We start from the raw sequence: 20146 nt of genomic DNA, 5'->3' as shown, positions 1-20146 counted from the left end.
GATTCATATGATTCTTCTTCTCCTTCTCTTCTATTTGATCTGACATCATCCGTTTGATTGGGATTCCGCACCATCAAACGGATCTGATTGATAAACAGGCAAATTAGGGACTTACATATATACATATATATATATATATATATATATATATATATATATATATATATATATATATTATTAACTTATAATATATAAAGTATAAGGGTTGAATTTTAACTTTTAAAATTCTAAGGGCTTAACTTGGAATTAAAGTATTCATAAGGGAAAACTTTTTCAAATTCCAAAACTTGAGGGCAAATTTTGAAACTATTCAAAACTATTCAATTCCATAACTTATGTGTTTAAAGTAGTTTTAATCCAAAATCTCTTCAAGTTCCATAATTTGAGGACAAGTTATGGAAGACTTTAAACTATTAAAAGAATGTGACTTTTATTTATTCATAACCTATGGAAATATATATGAGTTTGATGAATCTTAAATGTGACTTTTTCAAATAACTTGAGGACAAGTTACAAAAACATGTTTTAGAATCAACTCTTAGATTAATTTGGATTGAAAACAACAATTTCACATAACTTTTCTATTAATCTAAGCAACTCATAAGAACAAGATAATTCAAATCAAACTTTTTCATGTAATTAGCCTAATCCTTAAACTAATACAAAACATGAATCTATTGACAATTATCTTTGAAATTGGATTAGAATGAACATTACCACATTAAAAACAAGTTTATAGGTTCAAAAACAGCTTACGGTAATGATTCTAGTCCAATTCCAGCCATAAAAGTTGAAAATATGTTGTCTGGGGCCCTACTTGTTGAGTGTATGAACCTACTCAACGAGTAGGATGAATTTCTTCATGGACTCGGCGAGTCAATCAGTGGACTCGACGATTCCAGTGCCCAGACAGCCCAAAAATTGATTTTTTCAGCATTTTGCTGCACTTTGCATCAAGTATAATTGAAAACAAGCCTAGGCTCTGATACCACTGTTGGGTTATGAGCATTCTAACACTCGTAAGTGTACATGCAACCCTAAATACCTTGGATATATGTTTTCTCTATTATACATGCAAATATGAATATTCCAAGGTATTACCCTATCTAGCATACAATCTTTTGATACTTGGGTAATATAACAAGTTAGAATTCATACCTCTTGATGTATCTTGACTCCATGAAGCTCGAGAGCCTAGTGCCTCAAGTGTGACACCGCAAATGGTTCACACAACATCACCACCACATGGAATAACCATGAGAAGAAGACACTTCATGCTTTAATCAGCTAGCCCTCATATATGTGTTACTAGTGCCAATTTCTTGAGCCAAATGGGTCCTTATATAGTGTGCACATTAGGGTTACACCATGTAACCCATGACTTTACCCATTCCTTATGCTCCATGGGTTTTAACCTCCATGGAGTATCCATGGGTCACCACATGGGTTAAACCCAACATAAGGAATCATGGATCATAAGCCCACATATATAAGAATGAATGATTTACACAATCAATCCCCATATATTCAATTAGTCTCTTTTGATCACTAAATTAAGTCCAAATTTATTCTTGATCAATACTAATTAAATAACATGATTTCATATTAATATATTAGAACTTATAATATATTAATATGTCACAAATGTCCTCTCCTCACAAACGGTCTATCCAAATGTTCCGATGTCATGCATCCCAAATGGACCATGTCGAGTCGGGTCAAATACATACCAATTATAGTTATGGACTTAGACACTAATCCAACAGTAAGACCATGGGTTTGGTCCATGACAGTTATGGAAGTGTTGTAAGACTGCGGGGGCAACCGTAGCATTCACAAGGTTGATAGGCAGTTGTGGGAGTGTTGTAAGGCTATGGGGTAGCCGTAGCATTCACAAGGTTGGTAGGATGATATAGGAGTGTTGTAAGGCTATGGGGTAGCCGTAGCATACATAAGGGTGATATGATGTCAAGGAAGTGTTTTAAGCCTGCGAGGGGATTGTAACATTCAATGAATGAGGTAGGCCATTGTGGGAGTGGTTGTTGGACCGAGGAAAGATCAGCACATGCCCAGGTTAAGGCGGACAATATTGATGGAGGACCATTCCTTGATTAGTATGAGGATTATTGGATCTGAGGCAATATGGGGCCTGTACAACACTCGATTAGGTGAGACCTGTGGGCGAGGCCCGTTCGATTGTGCAAGACTGAGTGGGACCCATGGGCGAGGCTCGTTTAGTTATGATAGTGTGGGTGAGACCCGACAGAAATTGGTTGGAATAAGGTATTGGATTATGTTTAGAATGTGATGACTCTGTGGTCAGTGATTGGTATCCATGTGGTGTTTAGGCTAGGGTAGCCCTTATTAGTTAGACTCTTAGTCGGAGCCTTGTAGTGGGACTAGGTGTGAGACTGTCAGTCTCCGCAGTAGATTAGGGATTTTATATTTTATTTTAGTGGAAGGTCGTCATGGAATTATAAGATTTAAGATAGAATGCAAGTGTAAATATTTGGATTCCAGGATGTGAGTTATGTTCTCAGTTGACACAAGGGGTTAAGACTCGCGTTGGGAGTCGCCTTTGTTTATAATGAAGATCTTTTCGACAGTAATGTATGGTTAGAATTTTGTCGGCCAGAAGTGTCAGCTAGATGATTTAGGACCAGAAGGATTTTTTTCAGTTCAGATTGCAGAGATAGGTCCTATTGATAGTAATTTGGAATGGTTTTGTATGTTGGTAAGTCCGATAAGGTTTTAGATTCATGGATTTGAGCTGAGTAGTGATGGTTATCTATTATTTGTTAAGGTTATGGGGAGCAAGCATTCGTTCATCGTCAGTATGTGAGTTCTGCTAAGGATGGGTTCGATTTTTGGAAGGTCATCGTATGTTGGGGTCGACTTTCATTAGGGATATGGAAGAATTGGTCAGATCTTCTGATTTCCTGGAGAGTATCAAGGAGTTGTAACACCCTGTTTCAAATCGTTTCATAATTCGGGGTCGTGACCCGAAAACCAAGTATCATAAGGCTTCGGGATTTAGGGAAAGAGATGTTTAGACCCAATTAGAAGTGGGTAATGTAGATTATGTGATCCAAAAGTTTGGTTTGTGCTTTGGAGCCTAATGGAATAATGGTAAAAGTGATTCTTTAGGCCTTTTCTTTGAATTAAGGATTTTAGTTTGATGTATTTTAAGTCAAAAGTAATTAGTTAGGGTTGTATAGCTCCTCAATACCTTTTCGTGGATATAAAGATCGTCGAAACCGGTGTTGGAACGAAGAAGTTATGACCGTTAGAAGTTAGGAAGGTTTTGGACTTAGTCTAGTACGCTGGGCATACATGAAGTACGTTGGGTATACTAGGGCATCCTTTTGGATTAGGTGTCTAAGTCCATAACTATAATTGGTATGTACTTGAACCGAGAGTAGCATGGTACATTTTGGGTTGCATTCACCAGAACAATCTGATAGGATGGATATTTTAGAAAGAGGAATTATATTATTTAATTAGTATTGCTCAAGAATTAATTTAGTGATCAAAAGAGACTAATTAAATATATAGGGGCTGATTGTGTAAATCAAAGATACATATTGGTTGGGCTAATAATCCATGATTGATTAGTAATGGGCTAAGCTTATGTAAGTATCCATATAGTGTTAACCCATTACAAGCCCAAGTGTAAGAATTAGGGTTTACACATAACCCTTGGAATTCTACACTATATATATGTAACCCCTTGGCTGGATTTTGGACACACTAGTGATCTTAGAGATACTATAGTCGAATTATTGAGTGCCTCTAACCTCTCTCTTAAGTTCTCCAATTATTGGTGGTGTTTTGTGAACCATTTGAGGCATCATACTTGAGGTGCTAAGCTCTTAAAGGTCAAGTAATTCAAGCTACGACAAGAGGTAACCTTCTAACTAGTTTTTATGATTCATATGTCAAATTGCATGCTAGTTAGGATTCATGCTTTGGAATTTTTTTTATTGTATGTATAACTAGAGAAAACTTAGATCCAAAGCCTTAGGGTTGTATGTGCACCATATGAGTGTTATAATGCTCAAAACCCATCACATCCCTGGACACTGGGTGTACCAGAAGTACGTTGGGTATACGTGATCAATGTCCAAACCCTATTTTTGTGGTTTGAGCCCTATTTAAGCTCCTTAACTTCCCCAAACTCATTCCATTCTCAACATCCACCTCTCTAACATCCTCCATTGAAAACCCTAACCCTAGTTTGATCCTTTTGAGCAAAATAATGTGTTCTTGGTGCATATTGGAGAAGAAGGAGCACTCTGGAAAAGTGTTGGTTTCATTGGAGCTTGTAGATCCAGACTTTGTTCACCTTGATATTTCTTCTAGAGGTATAAAGTTTGAATCTTGACGATGCATTTGTTTGATCTAGCCACTGTTGTAAAAATCCCGACTAGGTCCCGATTAAACTCCGATAAATCCCTAGGCGCTACTCGACCGATTAGAGGGCGCCTAGCGATTAATCCTTGCATACATAATGAGTGAAATATTATAAAACGATGAAATGTAAACATTTTGAAGAAGTTTCATCTCAATGGAAATTATTTGAGGCTTGATTGGTGTTGTATTAATCATATTAACCTATTTTTTTAGCATATTAGTGGTATTTACGAACTTTGATATGATATTAGTCATATTTACTTTTATTAAATTCAACAAATTAGCAATTAATGGTACCCGATTAATTTCAGCCTAGCCGATTAATCTCTTGACCCCAGTTCACCAACTAGCTAACGTCGAACGTTTTTTGCAACCTTGGATCTAGCTAATGTTGGGTGTTATGAGCTCTTGGTCACTTTAGTGCATAAAGTTTAGATCTTGAAAGTTTGTGACCTTATTATGGATAAAGTTGGAAATTTTATCCATCTAAACATCATATTGATTTAGATCTAAAGGTTGGAGACTTGGACTTAATGGATTAAATTGAAAAGATGTATTTTTGGTCCCTTTAAGACTTAAAGACCAGATCTTGGTTGTTTGGACCATTCTAATGGATAAAGTTGGAAACTTTATCCATTATGGAATTTCTAGGAACCATAAAAGTATGATCTTGGTCCTTCTATTCCTTCCATGCATGAGTTAGTGGTCTTTTGATGAAGTTACAGATTTAGGACTTTGGTTTGGACACCATTAATCCATGCAAATTCATAAAGTCAAGAACTTTATGACTTAGGACATCCCATAAGAATCAGATCTAGAAGTTATGCATGTTGTCTTAAGGAATGAAGAGGTTTGGAGTTGATTTTTGGGCTTCAACGTGGTACGTTGGGCGTACCAAGATGGTACGCGGGGAGTACACACTTAAATGGCTTTTAGGTCATTTTGGGTTTGGGCCTCGTTTTGTTGGGATAAGTATAGGAAGGGTAAAATAGTCTTTTACCCATTGTTATGAGGACATATGAATTAGACCTTGGATTATGGGAAATTATCCTAATTATTAGTTAAGGATAGTTTGGATGTGTTCAGTGTAAAGAACCCGGTACTAGCAACACGTGTGTGTTCGGTTATCTTGGATTGAGGTGAGTCGCCTCTCAGTGTTTGGCGGGTCGAAGGCACCAATGTCGGCCCATAGATTATTGTTATTTGTTGCCTAGCTGTCAGTGGGAATTCTGGATGTGTTGTATGTATACTAGGGGGGCCTGATGTGTGTGGTGGGCGGGGCCCATCACATGTTACTGACATATCTGTATCGCGCGGGGACCGATGAATGTCAGTTAGTGCCTGATGTATGTTTGATATGTATAATATATGGTATTTTGGGGAACTCACTAAGGTTTGTGCTTATGACTTATGTTTATGGTTTTAGGTACTCCCGGTCCGAAATGGAAGGGCCTGATTTGATCGCGGCGCATCCATCCATGTTTCCGCAACTTTATAATTTTGGGATTGTACTATGATTACTGTTTTTATTCTGATATAACTTTGAATGATTGAAAAGGATAATTGGTGTTTCTAATTGAATTAAAAATGAAAATTTTACGTTATAATTTTTGGGATGTTACATAAGTGATCATTTTGACATTATGAAGTAGATAAGCTCTTAATAGGATAAGACAAGTATTAAGAAACTTGTATATGTATATGAATAACCCTAAGAGAAAAGAAGATGGATCAAGATGCTATTGGGGGTTTTCAGGTTACCATTAATTTGTACATGCAGAATTTCACTTAACTCTTAACAGTATAAGCAACCTAAACTGGATGTATGTCTTTTCTCAATTAATAGCAACATACTTATGAAACAAAAACTAAAAACCTTATGAAATCAAATTTCATGAATAGAAACACATACCTTTTGCTTGATTTGAAACAAGCTAACTAAAAGTTGTGTAGTATCCTTGAAAAACTAGCTTTAGAAGTATGGCTGCCTCTAATGCGTCATACCCAAAACTCAAAAACCCTATGATTGAAGGAGAGAGGGAAATAGAGAGAGAGAGAGAGAGAGAGAGTGTGTGTGCTAACGTATCCCTTTAGGAATATGTCAAAGATAATGGGACAATTATCTAAAGAACGACCTAGCTGACGGTTGTTACCTGATGTAAGTACTAGGCCCGGGCCTCGCCCTTCCGGCCTCGTACTTAGGCCCTGACGTTCTGATGCCAATGCCCAAAACATACCAAAACAATACCAACCACTCCCAAAGCGACAAGTGTAGCTCTCAGAGCGCTGCTCTTGGGTGGTTCTGCACTAATAGCAGATAACTGCTAATGGTGCATAATCCGCCAATAGGACGCCCCCATGTCCTAACGACCCAGATAAGACAAAAAGTATTGTTGGGGACGTGCTCCCCCGACGACAGGTATACAAGAGATCCTTCTTCTCCAGAAGAAGGGTCGCCCTTTCTTTCTTTCTTTCTTTCTTTTTTTTCTCTCTCTCTCTCTCTCTCTATATATATATATATATATCAATCAAAACCCTAATTCTCTCATATATAAAGTGACTAGACCGTCAGAGTCTCGTTCCGGGACCCCCTTCCACACGACGAATTAATGGGTATTATACAAAACATATAACCCTATGTGTGCTTGCAACCCTAAAAAATTGATTTATGTTTTCTCTAATTGAACATATAACTTGAACAACAAAATAGAAAAACCCTTGATACTAGCATATTTTCGAAATACACAAAATAAGGGTTAAAGGAATCATACCTTGATTGTTATGTAGTAATAACAATCCAAATACTTATGTTGATGAAGCTTTGAGAGCAAGCGTTACAAATGTCACGCCTCTAGTGGTTCACACCCAACACTAGCAATGGATAATGATTGAGAAGGAGGATAGGGGCTTTAAAATTTCGGCTAGCTCTTTAAGAGAATGAGTGGCCGAAAATTGAAGGGTTTAGGCTGCTTATATAGTACAGTTAGGAAACCCTATATAAACCCCAATTCAAGATAATCTTAAACCAGACACTTATCCACCTTCCTGTTTATCCACCAAAGACCATTCTAGAAACCCTTAGGCCACAAGAAACTGTCCAAGGCCTATGGAGGGTTCTACATTGCCTCTTGCTTAATTATTAAACAATTGCACTTCAGTCCATGCACTTTTAGTTAATTCCTTCAATCCCAAAATTAATTCCAAATAATTTCTGATTAAATATTAATTAAATATTATAATTTCTAATTAATATATTATTTTCATAATATAATAATAAATCGTTTATTTTAATTTATTAATCAAATAATAAATCAACCTCTTTCTCCAAAATCATCATGTCTAGTTGCTAGTTTTGAGGGCAACCCAAAATGACTGTACTATTATCAATTTAAGTATACACCAATTATAGTTATAGGCTTAGATACCCAATCCAACACGACTAACGTCAACTCTTTCTTTGTTGTGATTGTCAGGCTTAACTCAAGTGAAACCACCACAAATGATGTTAAGCTCGAAGACATATAACAACATAGAGAGAATTTTCAGAATTCACTTGTGTGTTAGGAGTGGCCGAAAATTACAAGGGGTTATCTCATTTATATAACTACATGATTATCCCAGAAACCTAGATTTGAACTTAAAATAATTATATTTCAAATTAGTAATTATCTAGTTTTCTTTTATCAGTTGAAGTTTCTAGAAGCTCGATCAAGAGCCTCCAAAACCGTCCAAGGCTAGGAGGATTCTAGATCATCTCTTTTGTTCAATTATTGAACAATTGCAGCTCAGCCATTGCAAATTTCATTAATTCTATTTAACCAAAAAATTATTTTTTTCATAGATCTGAAACCACTACCATCGCTTTTTCGTCTTCGTCTTTCTAGATTTGAGGTGGTTTACGTTTTGAAAACCCTAGCTCCAAACAACTTTGCAAATCTCCGTTTTCCCATTCTCACTGCCTTCTCCGAAGCTGTCGAACGACTACCAAAACAGATCGAGAGATATCCGTCATCCTTCATCTCCACCTGGAAAAATGGAAAGGAACTCTTGCATTATATGACATCACCGGAGAAGGAAACTCGTGTAGGGAAGGACAAAATTGAGCCACAATTTGTCGTAAACGTGAGCCACAATTCGTCGACGATGATGCAAGGGGCATCCAGACTTATAAATATGTGCAAACTATTTGGAAACCACCATCGCCGTCTGCCAGAAATCGAGCTGGAAAAGGACAACTTGAGAAAGAGGGTGAGTACTATAGTGTCGAACATATCTAGAAATATCCAACGAGGGTTTTCAGATCGAAGGCGTTCCGACGAAGAGGTACATGTCGTCTTTCAGATATTCCAACGATGATGATGGCGGTTTTCTGGTGAAAATGGTGGCGGTTTCCAGTGATGACGGTGGTTTCCGACAGTAGGGGTGGTTTCCAGCGAAGTATGTGTGTGTGTGTGTGTGTGAGAGAGAGAGAGAGATGGATGGGTGGGGTGGGGTTTGGGTGGGTTTATTAGGAGTAAATTTATTTTTATTTTCTTGTTATTTTTTTAATTCTAAAAATCAGAAAAAGAAATAACAAAAAAATGATATTAATAAGGTCAAATCTATCATTTTGAAAAAAAATCAAAATAGATTAGACAAAAAACATAACAAAATGAAAGTTTTAGACCACGATATTGGTCTAAATCTTTTTGGACAAAAATGACAATTTTCGATATACCACATATTCATTATTGCATTTTTGTTTTTAAATAAAGGACATCTTCGGAAAACTTCTCATATTTCACCCTAATTTACGAAAAATTCAAAACTAAAATTTATTTACGAACAAGTCATAATTATCGGTAAAAATGACGATTTGACCATTTTTTCGATTAATCAGTTTCAATAATAAGACTTTAATGAAATTATAGTAAAATAATGAGACTTTAACAAAATCGGGTAAATATTGAAACCGTTAAAATTAAAAAAAAATAATCAAATCGTTATTTTTACTGGTAATTAAATTTTTTTTATAAATAAATTAAAATAAAATATTAAGATTTTTATCGTACAATTCCTTTGGATAATTAAGATTTTATCAAACATTTCTCTTTGGATAATTAGCAAAATTATTGAGAAGAGACGCCCACCTTATCGATCTAAACAGGTGTAAGTACGCTTATGTGGTTCATAGCGAGCTCGACTCCCCACATATAAAACCCCTTTTTCTCACTAACATTTAACAGCAGCACTCATCTCATCATCTCACCAACAAATCCAAAACGCACAACCAAAGCAACAACGATGGCGAGCAGCAAACCAACGGAAATCGGCAGCTCCAAAATGTTTGAAGGTTTCAATAAACGATACAAGCATCAATCCCCGACCCTCGGTTGCTCCATGAACTTCCACATCTATTTCCCTCCCTCAACTTCTCCTGATCAAAGATTCCCTGTAAATCTACTTCGCCATATAAGTCAACAACTCGTTGATCCTTATTTTGTTTACATGCTTACATTTTAAAAGTGTTTTAGGTTGTTTACTGCTTATCATTTTATGACATTTGTTATTAGATCGCTGTTTTACTGTTTTGGTTTAGGGTTTTCGATCGTTGGGTTTGTGCCGTTTAGTCATTTTGATCTTAGTTGTTTTTAGATGTTTGGGAAAACAAGAAGTATAATCACTAGGGCTAATAAGCATAGAGGGATGAAAAGGGGATCTATGTTAATATACAAATCCATGCAAGAAAACATATATGTCTGCCTTTAACCACATACACATACATCAACAAATAAGACAAGAGAATACATATTGTTATTTTTAATAAATTTCATCACAAATTTCTTTCCTTGTTTGGGTAAAAGGGTTCTAACAGACTTCAATATTTGGTTTTATGGTTTAGGTACTATACTGGCTCTCTGGTCTTACTTGCAATGATGAAAACTTCATTATCAAGTCAGGTGCTCAGCGAGTTGCATCAACTGAAGGCATTGCTTTGATTGTTCCAGATACATCTCCAAGTAATTCACCCATTTTTTTTATTTGAAACCTTTTTCATATATCTGGTTTTTACTTAAGATCATGGAAATTACTAGCTCTCTATGTTCTGATATAGGAGGCCTAAATGTGGAGGGGGAAGCAGACAGCTATGATTTTGGTGTTGGTATGTTACAGGAAATCAAAGACTTTATATTAATATTATTAGTTATTAGTTAATGTCTTTGTGTCTCTTCTTTGTCCAAATAATATATAACTACAAACAAAAAGTTTGATTTGAAATGTTTACATTTTTTTCAGGTGCTGGATTTTATCTTAATGCTACTGTAGAGAAATGGAAGAACTGGCAAATGTATGACTACATAGTCAAGGAACTTCCACAACTTCTAAGTGATAACTTCCCTCAGCTTGATACATCAAGGGCATCCATAAGTGGTCATTCTATGGGTGGACATGGAGCACTTACAATCTATTTGAAAAACCTAGACAAATACAAGGTATGTTTGATGTTTCATAATCATATGATATTTATTGGGATCATTTTGTTCATCTATTAATTCTTCTTTTTGCAGTCAGTGTCAGCATTTGCACCTATTGTGAATCCCATTAATTGTCCATGGGGTCAAAAGGCATTCACAAACTATCTGGGTGATGATAAGACTGCTTGGGAGGTATATATATATCTTTAAATATAAATTCTTGCATATAGCAACAAGAAACATGTGTTCATAGTCATTGAAATAACTCATAAAATATGCAGGAATACGATGCCACTTGCCTGATTAAAAAGTTCAATGATGTTGCAGCTACCATCATGATTGACCAGGTAGAAGTTTGGAAATTGAAATTGAGCTTTTTCAGTTATCCCCTTAGTCTTATAGATTTGTTTATTATTGTTTGTGTAGGGAGATGATGACAAGTTTTTGCATGAGAATCAGTTGTTGCCAAACAAGTTTGATGAGGCATGTAGGAATGTGAAAGCTCCTCTTTTGTTGCGTATGCAGCCTGGTTATGATCACTCCTATTATTTCATAGCCTCTTTCATTGATGATCACATTCGTCATCATGCTCAAGCTCTTAATCCGTAAGCTTTTAAAGCATATGTTGTTGATGCTTTTATGGACATGATGATAACTTCAAACTTTAGAGAAACTTGTTGTGTGTGTGTGTGCGGGTGTTTCATCTTGTTGTTTTTTTATGAATCGGATGAAGACACAGTGTTTTTTTTACTGAAAGAATTATGCATTGGAAAAGAGTGAACCTGGACCATGTTTATGTAATGGTTGCAGAGTTGTGAACTATAGTCTGATGTTATATGATATTATCCACTTTTTAAATATGATGAGATGTAACGTTTCTTAGAGATGGTAGTTTTTTTTATTATATTGGTAGGTCAAGGGTGGGGAACAGCAGAATTTGATTGATTGGCACTACTTATCATCATGGATGCTGCTTGGATTGCCTTTTAATTAAAGTGTATAACTTTTTAAACAATGTGACTGAGATAAGCTTCTGTTGAATATCAAGTTTGTCTAAATCTAGATTAATAGAAAGCAAAAATAATACAAAAGAAAGAAAAGGGTCATGTATCAGAAAAGAAAATGGACAAAATAGTGTCAATCCGATTGGTTTTGATTCTTATTAAAAGATATAAATATATCCTAATTCAACACGAATCAGTCCAATCAATAAAGATTTTATGCAACAAACGTATGATGTTTTTGTCAACAAATATAGTAGACAAATATGTTGATCACATATGTAATTTTGTTAAAACTTATTGATTTCTCTGTTGTTTGAGTATCACGGTGGGATAAAAGGATAACATGTATTCGTAATAATGTAGAATGTCTAAAAACAATGACATTTTTATTATCACGTAAAACATTCGTAATAGCATCAAAAGACGTATAGGGAAAAAAAAAGGGATAGAAGTGCACATTGTGCCAAGTGACAACATAAAATTTATTTTGAGACACAGGGTCGACAACTGGTTAAAGGGTTCATACATCAGAAATATTCATAGATATTACGAATTGCTAAACGTAAAACATAAATCCGTTGTAGTCTAGTTGGTTAGGATACTCGGCTCTCACCCGAGAGACCCGGGTTCAAGTCCCGGCAACGGAATTGTTTTTTGGAATGGCCACTTTATATTTTTCATTTTTACCATTTTTTGTTCATGCACAATAACTTTATAAATTGATATGAATTTATATACATTTACATACATACATAAGACTGATATTCATACCTTTTCCGAATTAAAAAGAATAAAATGTTGGCTTTTATATATAATTTGGATAATTACCACATTGATTAAGTAAATGATATTCTATACTCCAAATAAATACTTTGATTTGCCCTTATAACCGTCTTTCCATTATCCATCTATTTAATTATGATTTTGTTATCCCATTTTTGGAGGTGTTGATCTAGTTCATCCAACTGTTTATCTGGGACTCTTATGCATTAGTAAATTATCATTTTATATTAGAAATTCAAAACTGATGTGTATTGGTATATTATATGGAATACAAGTAAATGATGTGTAGTTTTTTTCATTAGATGCTGAATTTTTTTTGTTGAGTGATACAAACAAAAAAAGAAAAAAAGAAAAAGCAAAAGTCCAAACAAGAACATTCACCTACCAAATACACAATTGACAATGCCATAATCTAACTTTATTCTAAGCAAGAAAACTAAATCCCCTCAGCTTGAAAAAGCATGCCCATCCTGTAATGGCTGAACAGGTACAGCATAAGGAGAATCCCAGTCAGCATCAAATATCTTCTGAAGCTGCCCCACAATTCCCGGATTATACGTCCCAAAACTTACCCCAACTGTCGCATAAAAATAATCCCACATCAAATTACTTGTCCCTATATGTGCACGCGTGTCACTAACCGCATATTTACCATGGTTAACCCTACCAAAACCAGGATACTTATTTCCTGTACTTGTCCCATTAATAACAGCAGCCCCAGTTGAATTATAACCAGGGACCATATAGTATTTTATCTCGATTTTCCCAGCACATTTGTTGTCTGGTGAAGAAGAGCATAGATTATTGGAATAAAGAAGAGATTTTAGATACTGATCTGTGTTTGCTATAAAATGTGACCAGTATGCTACTAGTATCTTCACTTTTGCATGCTTAGAGAAGATGACCTGCATTTTTCAACATAGTTAATAGGGAATGATGCCTTCAATAAGAAAATACAATGTTGTAATAAAAAGAAATGGAACCTCTGATATTGCTGTGGATAATGATGACCAGTAAACTGTTTGCTTTGAGTATTCAGATTGACCAAGCCAATCCATGGTACTGATTCGCACAGTTTCACCATCTTTTACTGATTTAATTGTTTCAATCCATGCCTGTTCATCCGCCTGGTACTTCCCAAATGAGAGCTGCAGTTCATAAATCATGGCATTTATATGAACATATAAAACCATATTAAGAAATTACAAATATGGAATCAATGAGACCAAAAGATTTTGGACCTCTGGTGGAGCAAAAGAGAGATAGCTTGATTGAGGTTTTGAATTTGAATAATTGCATCCAGGGGTTTGAATGGATGTTTTGAATGTTGAAGGGTCTGTTAGTAGCGGATAGCCAGATGTGTGTGGAACTTCAACATAAGGAGGAAGAGGTGATCTGTAGAAATATTAATAAAGTTTTGATGAGAATTGTGAAAAATGATAAATGAAATTGGAATTGACGTACCTGCATCTTTGTTTAGATGGTATGAAATGTGACCAACAAGGTACTGTTCTACTGATCTGCCATTGTTGATCCCATATCTTTCGTGTGTAATCAGAAGAATTCAAAGATCCGAGTTTCCATAAGTTATTATAGAAGATTTCAACCTTTTTGGCTATTTCTGGACAGTTAACAAGATAGATTCCAACTTCCTTCACCTATAGAAATCAAACATAAATACAACCCAATAACTTATTTAAAAATATCACAACAAATTCGTGGCTTATTAGAAGTTACCTGAGTGAGAGATTTCCAGTCATTGTTAGCAGATCCAATATAAACATCTGTAGAATCTGATATCCAAACTTTAGCATGGAGCACACCTGATTCAAACCAATCCTTAATCAATAAGGTTACATTCTGTACATTTGGCCTCCCTGAAGCAAGCGCGGAGGGTTCTTCTGTGTAATCAGGATATACTCCTGAATGCTGCAAAAGCCTGTAAAAAAGTAGAAGAAATTATAGATAAGACCGATGTTGACGTAAGCAATAAAATATACCTAACATTGACATCACGATCAGCAGCGTCTTCAATGGATTTATATACACTTGAGCCATCACCAGAACCAAAATTCTTCATGCTTTCTTCAGAGTATCCATAATCTCCAGAACGAGGATCATTAGGTTGTGCGATTAGTTGCCAGTACTGTGCCATTATGTCCAATTTGTCCGAAGAGTTTCCAGCTAACCATCTAAACACGTCCGCTGATCATATGCATTAAATCATAAATGTGCTAAGTTAAACAAATTGAATTTACTGGTGAGAGGATAAATGACGAATATGAGGAAACATAACGGATTCTCAGTGGTAAAGCGATGCGATTGTTACAGATTTCGATAGTGAATTATTACGAACAATCTGACGATTACATAGAACAATCCGTATTTCAAATTTGATACCAGAAAAGCTAATTTTCCAATTTCAAAATCAGAAGTGAAATCGAATTGATACGTGCGTCATCAACGAATATACCTGATGAAAACAAGGCGTGATAGACGACTTACCGGTGGATAGAACGCCGGGAACGAGAGAGAGCTGAGGCATGTCAGTGGGAATGGATTGGACAAGCCAAGCTTTGCACTGATCATGATGGATCTCTGGCTTTACTGCTAGTAACACAAACCGATTGCTACTACTCAACAACAAGAACAACAATGAAATCAAAATCAGAAATGCTTGTTTCATTGTGGCTTGGATAGGGTTTCTGGTTTACTCAAGAAGTCATAAATGGAATATCATCTTGTTGACTTTTCACACCAACGTTCAACCCGGAACGAATCTCGTTTCGTTTCTGAAAACGAACTTTAATAAATTAACAAACTACTATTAAAAATAACTGGAAAACTGTAATTCAATAATTCAGCTGCTTTTACAAAACTACATTGTTGAAGAAAAACTGAAAGTTTTTATTTATTTATTTATTATTTTTTTTTAGAACCGAGCTAAATCATATTTAATACACATCAATTTTACAATATATATGTTTTTTTATTTGATTAGCTATTTAAGTTTTTTCCGGATCATCATTACACTCCAATTAGCTCTGTTTCGACTTCAATAAGTTTACGTATTCGATTGCTGTTTTGTTACTTTATACATTTGGAACCCATAAAAAAGCACGATCGCTTTGTTGAGGCTACAAGCAGATTATTTTTGTTTGATTTTCAATTGCGGAAAGTACCAAATGAAACTAAACCGTGTCATCATATTTTGTTATTATATCTAGCAACGTGATATACCTTTTTAATCTATATATAGGGATGTCAATGGGGGCAAACGGGACGGGGATTGCATCCCCCGCCCCCGCCCCCAAAATTTTCCCGTTCCCCCGCCCCCGCCCCCAAAATCTCCATCCTTTCCACCCCGCTCCCGCTCCCGAATTCCCCTTCTGACCCCTGCCCCTGCCCCCGTTCCCCCGCCCCTGGTTGATTTTAGGTTACCTTATTTGGGCTAAAAGAAGTTATTGTTTGGACTAAAAGAAACTATTTTTTGGATAACAAATAGATATTTATAACATAATTTTACACGTTACAAACAACTTAAAAACATGTTACGAAGTTCAATAGCCATAGAGATGACATGCATTATGTTCGTAGATATTTTATATCTTAAATGTAAATACCTAAGGTTCTTTTCTCCTCCCATAAGCTAATCCTTATGTGCTCATCATTTCACGATACTCAAAATTTGTGCCTGCATCGAGCACTAATAGTCTTCACTTTTGTCTTGTACCTTACATACATGTTAGAAATGGAGTATGTGAGACATAATTCACTTAAATAAATGCCACAAATTATCGTGAACTTGGACCGAACATATCGACTCAATAACGACTCATCACCTTCTAGTATTTAATATGTGTAGAGGATATTGTTGTATTTCTCTTATTTCTTCATTCCTTTATTGTATATTTTGTATCTATTTATAGATACCTCCTGATGTCATATGGATTCACTCAATTCATTTTACTGTCATGGTATAGAGCCTTAAAGCTCTCCCCATTCATCTTATGCTTTCTCTCCCTGCCCCTCTCACTTCCGTCCTTTCTTCTTCCTCTGTTCTTCCCTCTTCCTTCCATGGCCAACACCTATGATGCTTCAATCACGTTGAATACTTTTTTGCACATGATAACAATTAAACTCAATTCCACAAATACTTTTAATGGAAGAATCAGATGAACCCTATCTTAACCTATCAATACTTGATCTCATATGTCGATGGATCCCTCCCGTGCCCACCCAACACCATCACCGTTGAAAACAAAGCAGTCGTGAACCCTGAATTCACGTCCTAGGTCAGTACCAATCAACGGAGCATCATCAGTCTGCAAGCTTCGTTATCAGAAGAAGCTATCACCTCTATCGTGCGTATGACTACCGCTAGACAAATATAGGTTGCCATCGAAAAAGATTATGGTAACTCATCAATTGAAAGGGTTCATAACCTCCCTAATCAGCTTCGTTTGATTCAGAAAGGAGCCAAATCTGTTGCAGAATCCGGTCGTGCCTTCAAAACCCTATATGATCAGTTGGCTGCGATAAAGTTGATGGGTTTTGAGCATAATAACATCATATGTGATCATGCAACCCTAATTGCTTTGGATCTAAGTTTTTCACTAATTGAACATGCAAATTGAATTCCAAAGCAAAACCCCAGATCTAGCATATATAATTCAAAACTTACATATGAAAAGGGTTTAGAAGATTACCTTGCTTGTTATATAGTAATAACAAGAATTCCTTTGTCGATCTTGACTCTTGAAAGCTTAGTGCGTCAAGTGTTGCACCTCTAATGGCTCACAAACACTTGTAGTAAGAGGATGAGAGGAGAGAGGAGGGAATATGCAAAAAAATCAGCTAGGGTTTCTATGCTCTTAGCATTGGCCAAAAACCCTAAGTCTTGGGGTCTTTAAATAGGTGAGGCTACTAGGGTTTTCAGGTGGAAACCCTAATTTCCTTCTTAGGTCTTAAGTAGCCCATGGACTACTCCTCTAGGAGCCTTGGACGAAATCTATAGGGCCTCCCTATAGTTTTTCATCCACTGCATTCTAAAGGAGTCCAGCAGCCTAATTTTGTAACTATCAATGATTTACAAAACAACCCTTATTCTTTTAATCGGTTTCCTTTAATCACAAAATTAATTCCAAATTAATTTCCGATTAAATACTAATCAAATAATATGATTTCTAATTAATATATTACTTTCATAATATATATTAATAAATTTTTTATTAACCTCTCTCTCCATATGTTATCCTGTCAAGTTGCTAAAGTGAAGGCAACCCAACAGGACCATGCTACTATCAAATCAAGTACATACCAATTTTAGTTATGGCCTTAGACACCTAATCCAACAGTCTCCTACTTGGATAAGTCTAATAACTATAATTGCGAGTACGACTTTAGAATATGATTAGCAATCGTAGCTCTCAAAAGCCACTGTCGAACTCTGACCTAGTCAGTTGTGTGCCCTTAAGATAAGGGATCATATAATCCTCCGTTCTACAAGATATCGTGTGGACAAATGACATGGAACATAACCATTCTCATTGTCCAACTGTTTGTTTCCCGATTTCTGATTTGTATGACAAAGAACTTAATTAAACACATCAACTTAGTCCTGAATGGGTCCGACACATAAGTTAATACAAAATCATTGAGGGGCCCAAGATATCGCTTTTACCCCTTGAGGCAAAAGGAGCAGATAAACTTTGACTTATACACTTGTACTATTTACTCATCAGTCATACACAACAATACGTTTTATAACATCAAGTTACTGATGCGTTTACGTATTATCAATGCACAACCAACTCGTAAACAACAACTCATATATCTTAGTTTAAAGACTATACGATATTATCATCTCACAATTACTCGTGATAAATTCCATGAAGTAATTCAAATAAGCGTGGGTTTAATCCAATACTCAAATCTCCATTTCAGAAGTACTCATAAACGTTGCAAAAAACCATTGCTATGTCTAAAACACTTAGACAATCTACAAACCAATTCATAACGGTCTTAATTCACTACTTACTTCCAAAGTATGATCGACTGTGGATATTCTAATAATCCAATTATTCAGGAAGTAAAACATGCAAATGTGAAACACAAAATAAAAAAATTGACAATAGATAATAAACAATTACTTATAAATAAATCTCCATTATATAATCATCAAATGTCAATTACATTTATATTGTTACAAGTTTCTAAATGTCTATCTAATCGCTAAAACTAATATCACCCTTTAGACCGATGCTCCTCGCATGCTGAACGTGCTTGATCCTACTCAGACCCTTTGTGAGGGGATCTGCAGGATTCTCTTTTGATGATACCCTCTTGGGGATGATGAATCCTTCTTCTACCCGATGTATGATGAAATGATATTTTCCGTCGATATGTCTAGATCTTCCATAATCCCTAGGTTCCTTGGTCAAGGCAACCGCTTCTTCATTATCACAGAAAATCTCCATGGGCTCCTTTATGGCTGGTACAACTCCAAGGTCTCCAATGAATTTCTTCAACAATATAGCCTCCTTTGACGCTTCGCTCGTAGCTATATACTCTGACTCACATCTTGAATCAGCCACGGTCTCCCGCTTGGAACTTTTCAAAGTTACTGCTCCTCCATTGAGTGTAAACACCCAACCAAACTAAGAACGGAAGTTGTTTCGGTCTGTCTGAAAACTAGCGTCACTATAACCTGTGACTCTTAAGTTATCACTGCCTCTAAGCATAAGGACCCAGTTCTTTGTTCTTCGTAGATACTTAAGAATGTTCTTAACTGCTATCCAGTGAGCTTTACCCGGGTTCCCTTGATATCGGCTGACCATGCTCAAAGCAAAAGCCACATCAGGCCTAGTACATGTCATAGCATACATGATCGATCCAACGGTGGAAGCATATGGAATCCGACTCATTTCTGCCATCTCAACATCGGTACTCGGATTCCGAGTCTTACTCAACTTGGTATTGCTATGGATAGGCAACTCTCCTTTCTTGGAATTCTCCATGCTAAAACGTTTTAACACTTTATCTAAGTAAGTACTTTGACTAAGTCTAATTAGTCTTTTACTCCTATTTCTCAGAATCCTTATTCCCAGAATATAAGCAGCCTCTCCTAGATCCTTCATAGCGAAACACTTTCCAAGCATGGACTTAACTTGCAAGGTTAGAATGTCATTTCCTATGAGTAGTATGTCATCAACATACAACACTAGAAAGCTACTATACTCCCACTAGTTTTGACATACACACAAGACTCATCCTCACTTCTAGAGAAACCAAACTCTTTGACTTTCTCATCGAAGCAAAGATTCCATCTGTAAGAGGCTTGTTTCAATCCATAGATTGATTTCTTAAGATTACACACTCTATTTGGGTATTTAGCATCAACAAAACCTTCAAGTTGACTCATGTAAACATCTTCAGCCAGATTTCCATTAAGGAAAGTGGTTTTGACATCCATCTACCAGATTTCATAAT

General features: G+C 35.9%; 2 protein-coding genes and 1 non-coding gene across 3 annotated transcripts; 2 read left to right on the top strand and 1 right to left on the bottom strand.

Annotated features, from left to right (window-relative positions):
- Nucleotides 1–9606: 9606 nt before the first annotated feature.
- LOC111920116 (S-formylglutathione hydrolase) lies at nucleotides 9607–11930 on the top strand. The gene is made up of 8 exons (XM_023915689.3): nucleotides 9607–9846; nucleotides 10295–10412; nucleotides 10508–10555; nucleotides 10690–10886; nucleotides 10962–11060; nucleotides 11150–11215; nucleotides 11295–11473; nucleotides 11782–11930. Exons 1-8 carry the CDS (start codon nucleotides 9697–9699, stop codon nucleotides 11807–11809), a joined length of 885 nt encoding a protein of 294 aa, XP_023771457.1. The 5' UTR covers nucleotides 9607–9696; the 3' UTR covers nucleotides 11810–11930.
- A 516-nt stretch (nucleotides 11931–12446) lies between these two features.
- Nucleotides 12447–12519, top strand: TRNAE-CUC (transfer RNA glutamic acid (anticodon CUC)). The gene has a single exon. It is a non-coding gene; the product is annotated as a tRNA-Glu (tRNA).
- A 405-nt stretch (nucleotides 12520–12924) lies between these two features.
- On the bottom strand, nucleotides 12925–15450 carry LOC111920115 (uncharacterized). Its single transcript, XM_023915688.3, has 7 exons — nucleotides 15161–15450; nucleotides 14656–14860; nucleotides 14393–14594; nucleotides 14120–14313; nucleotides 13897–14050; nucleotides 13639–13803; nucleotides 12925–13560 (listed from the first exon to the last, which is right to left on the bottom strand). The coding sequence occupies exons 1-7, from the start codon at nucleotides 15339–15341 to the stop codon at nucleotides 13102–13104; spliced, it is 1560 nt and encodes a 519-aa protein (XP_023771456.1). The 5' UTR covers nucleotides 15342–15450; the 3' UTR covers nucleotides 12925–13101.
- Between the last annotated feature and the right edge of the window lie 4696 nt (nucleotides 15451–20146).

Source organism: Lactuca sativa, chromosome 8, assembly GCF_002870075.4.
Source record: "Lactuca sativa cultivar Salinas chromosome 8, Lsat_Salinas_v11, whole genome shotgun sequence".
Taxonomy (NCBI): Eukaryota; Viridiplantae; Streptophyta; class Magnoliopsida; order Asterales; family Asteraceae; genus Lactuca; species Lactuca sativa.
This window is presented reverse-complemented; position numbering and strand designations above follow the sequence as displayed.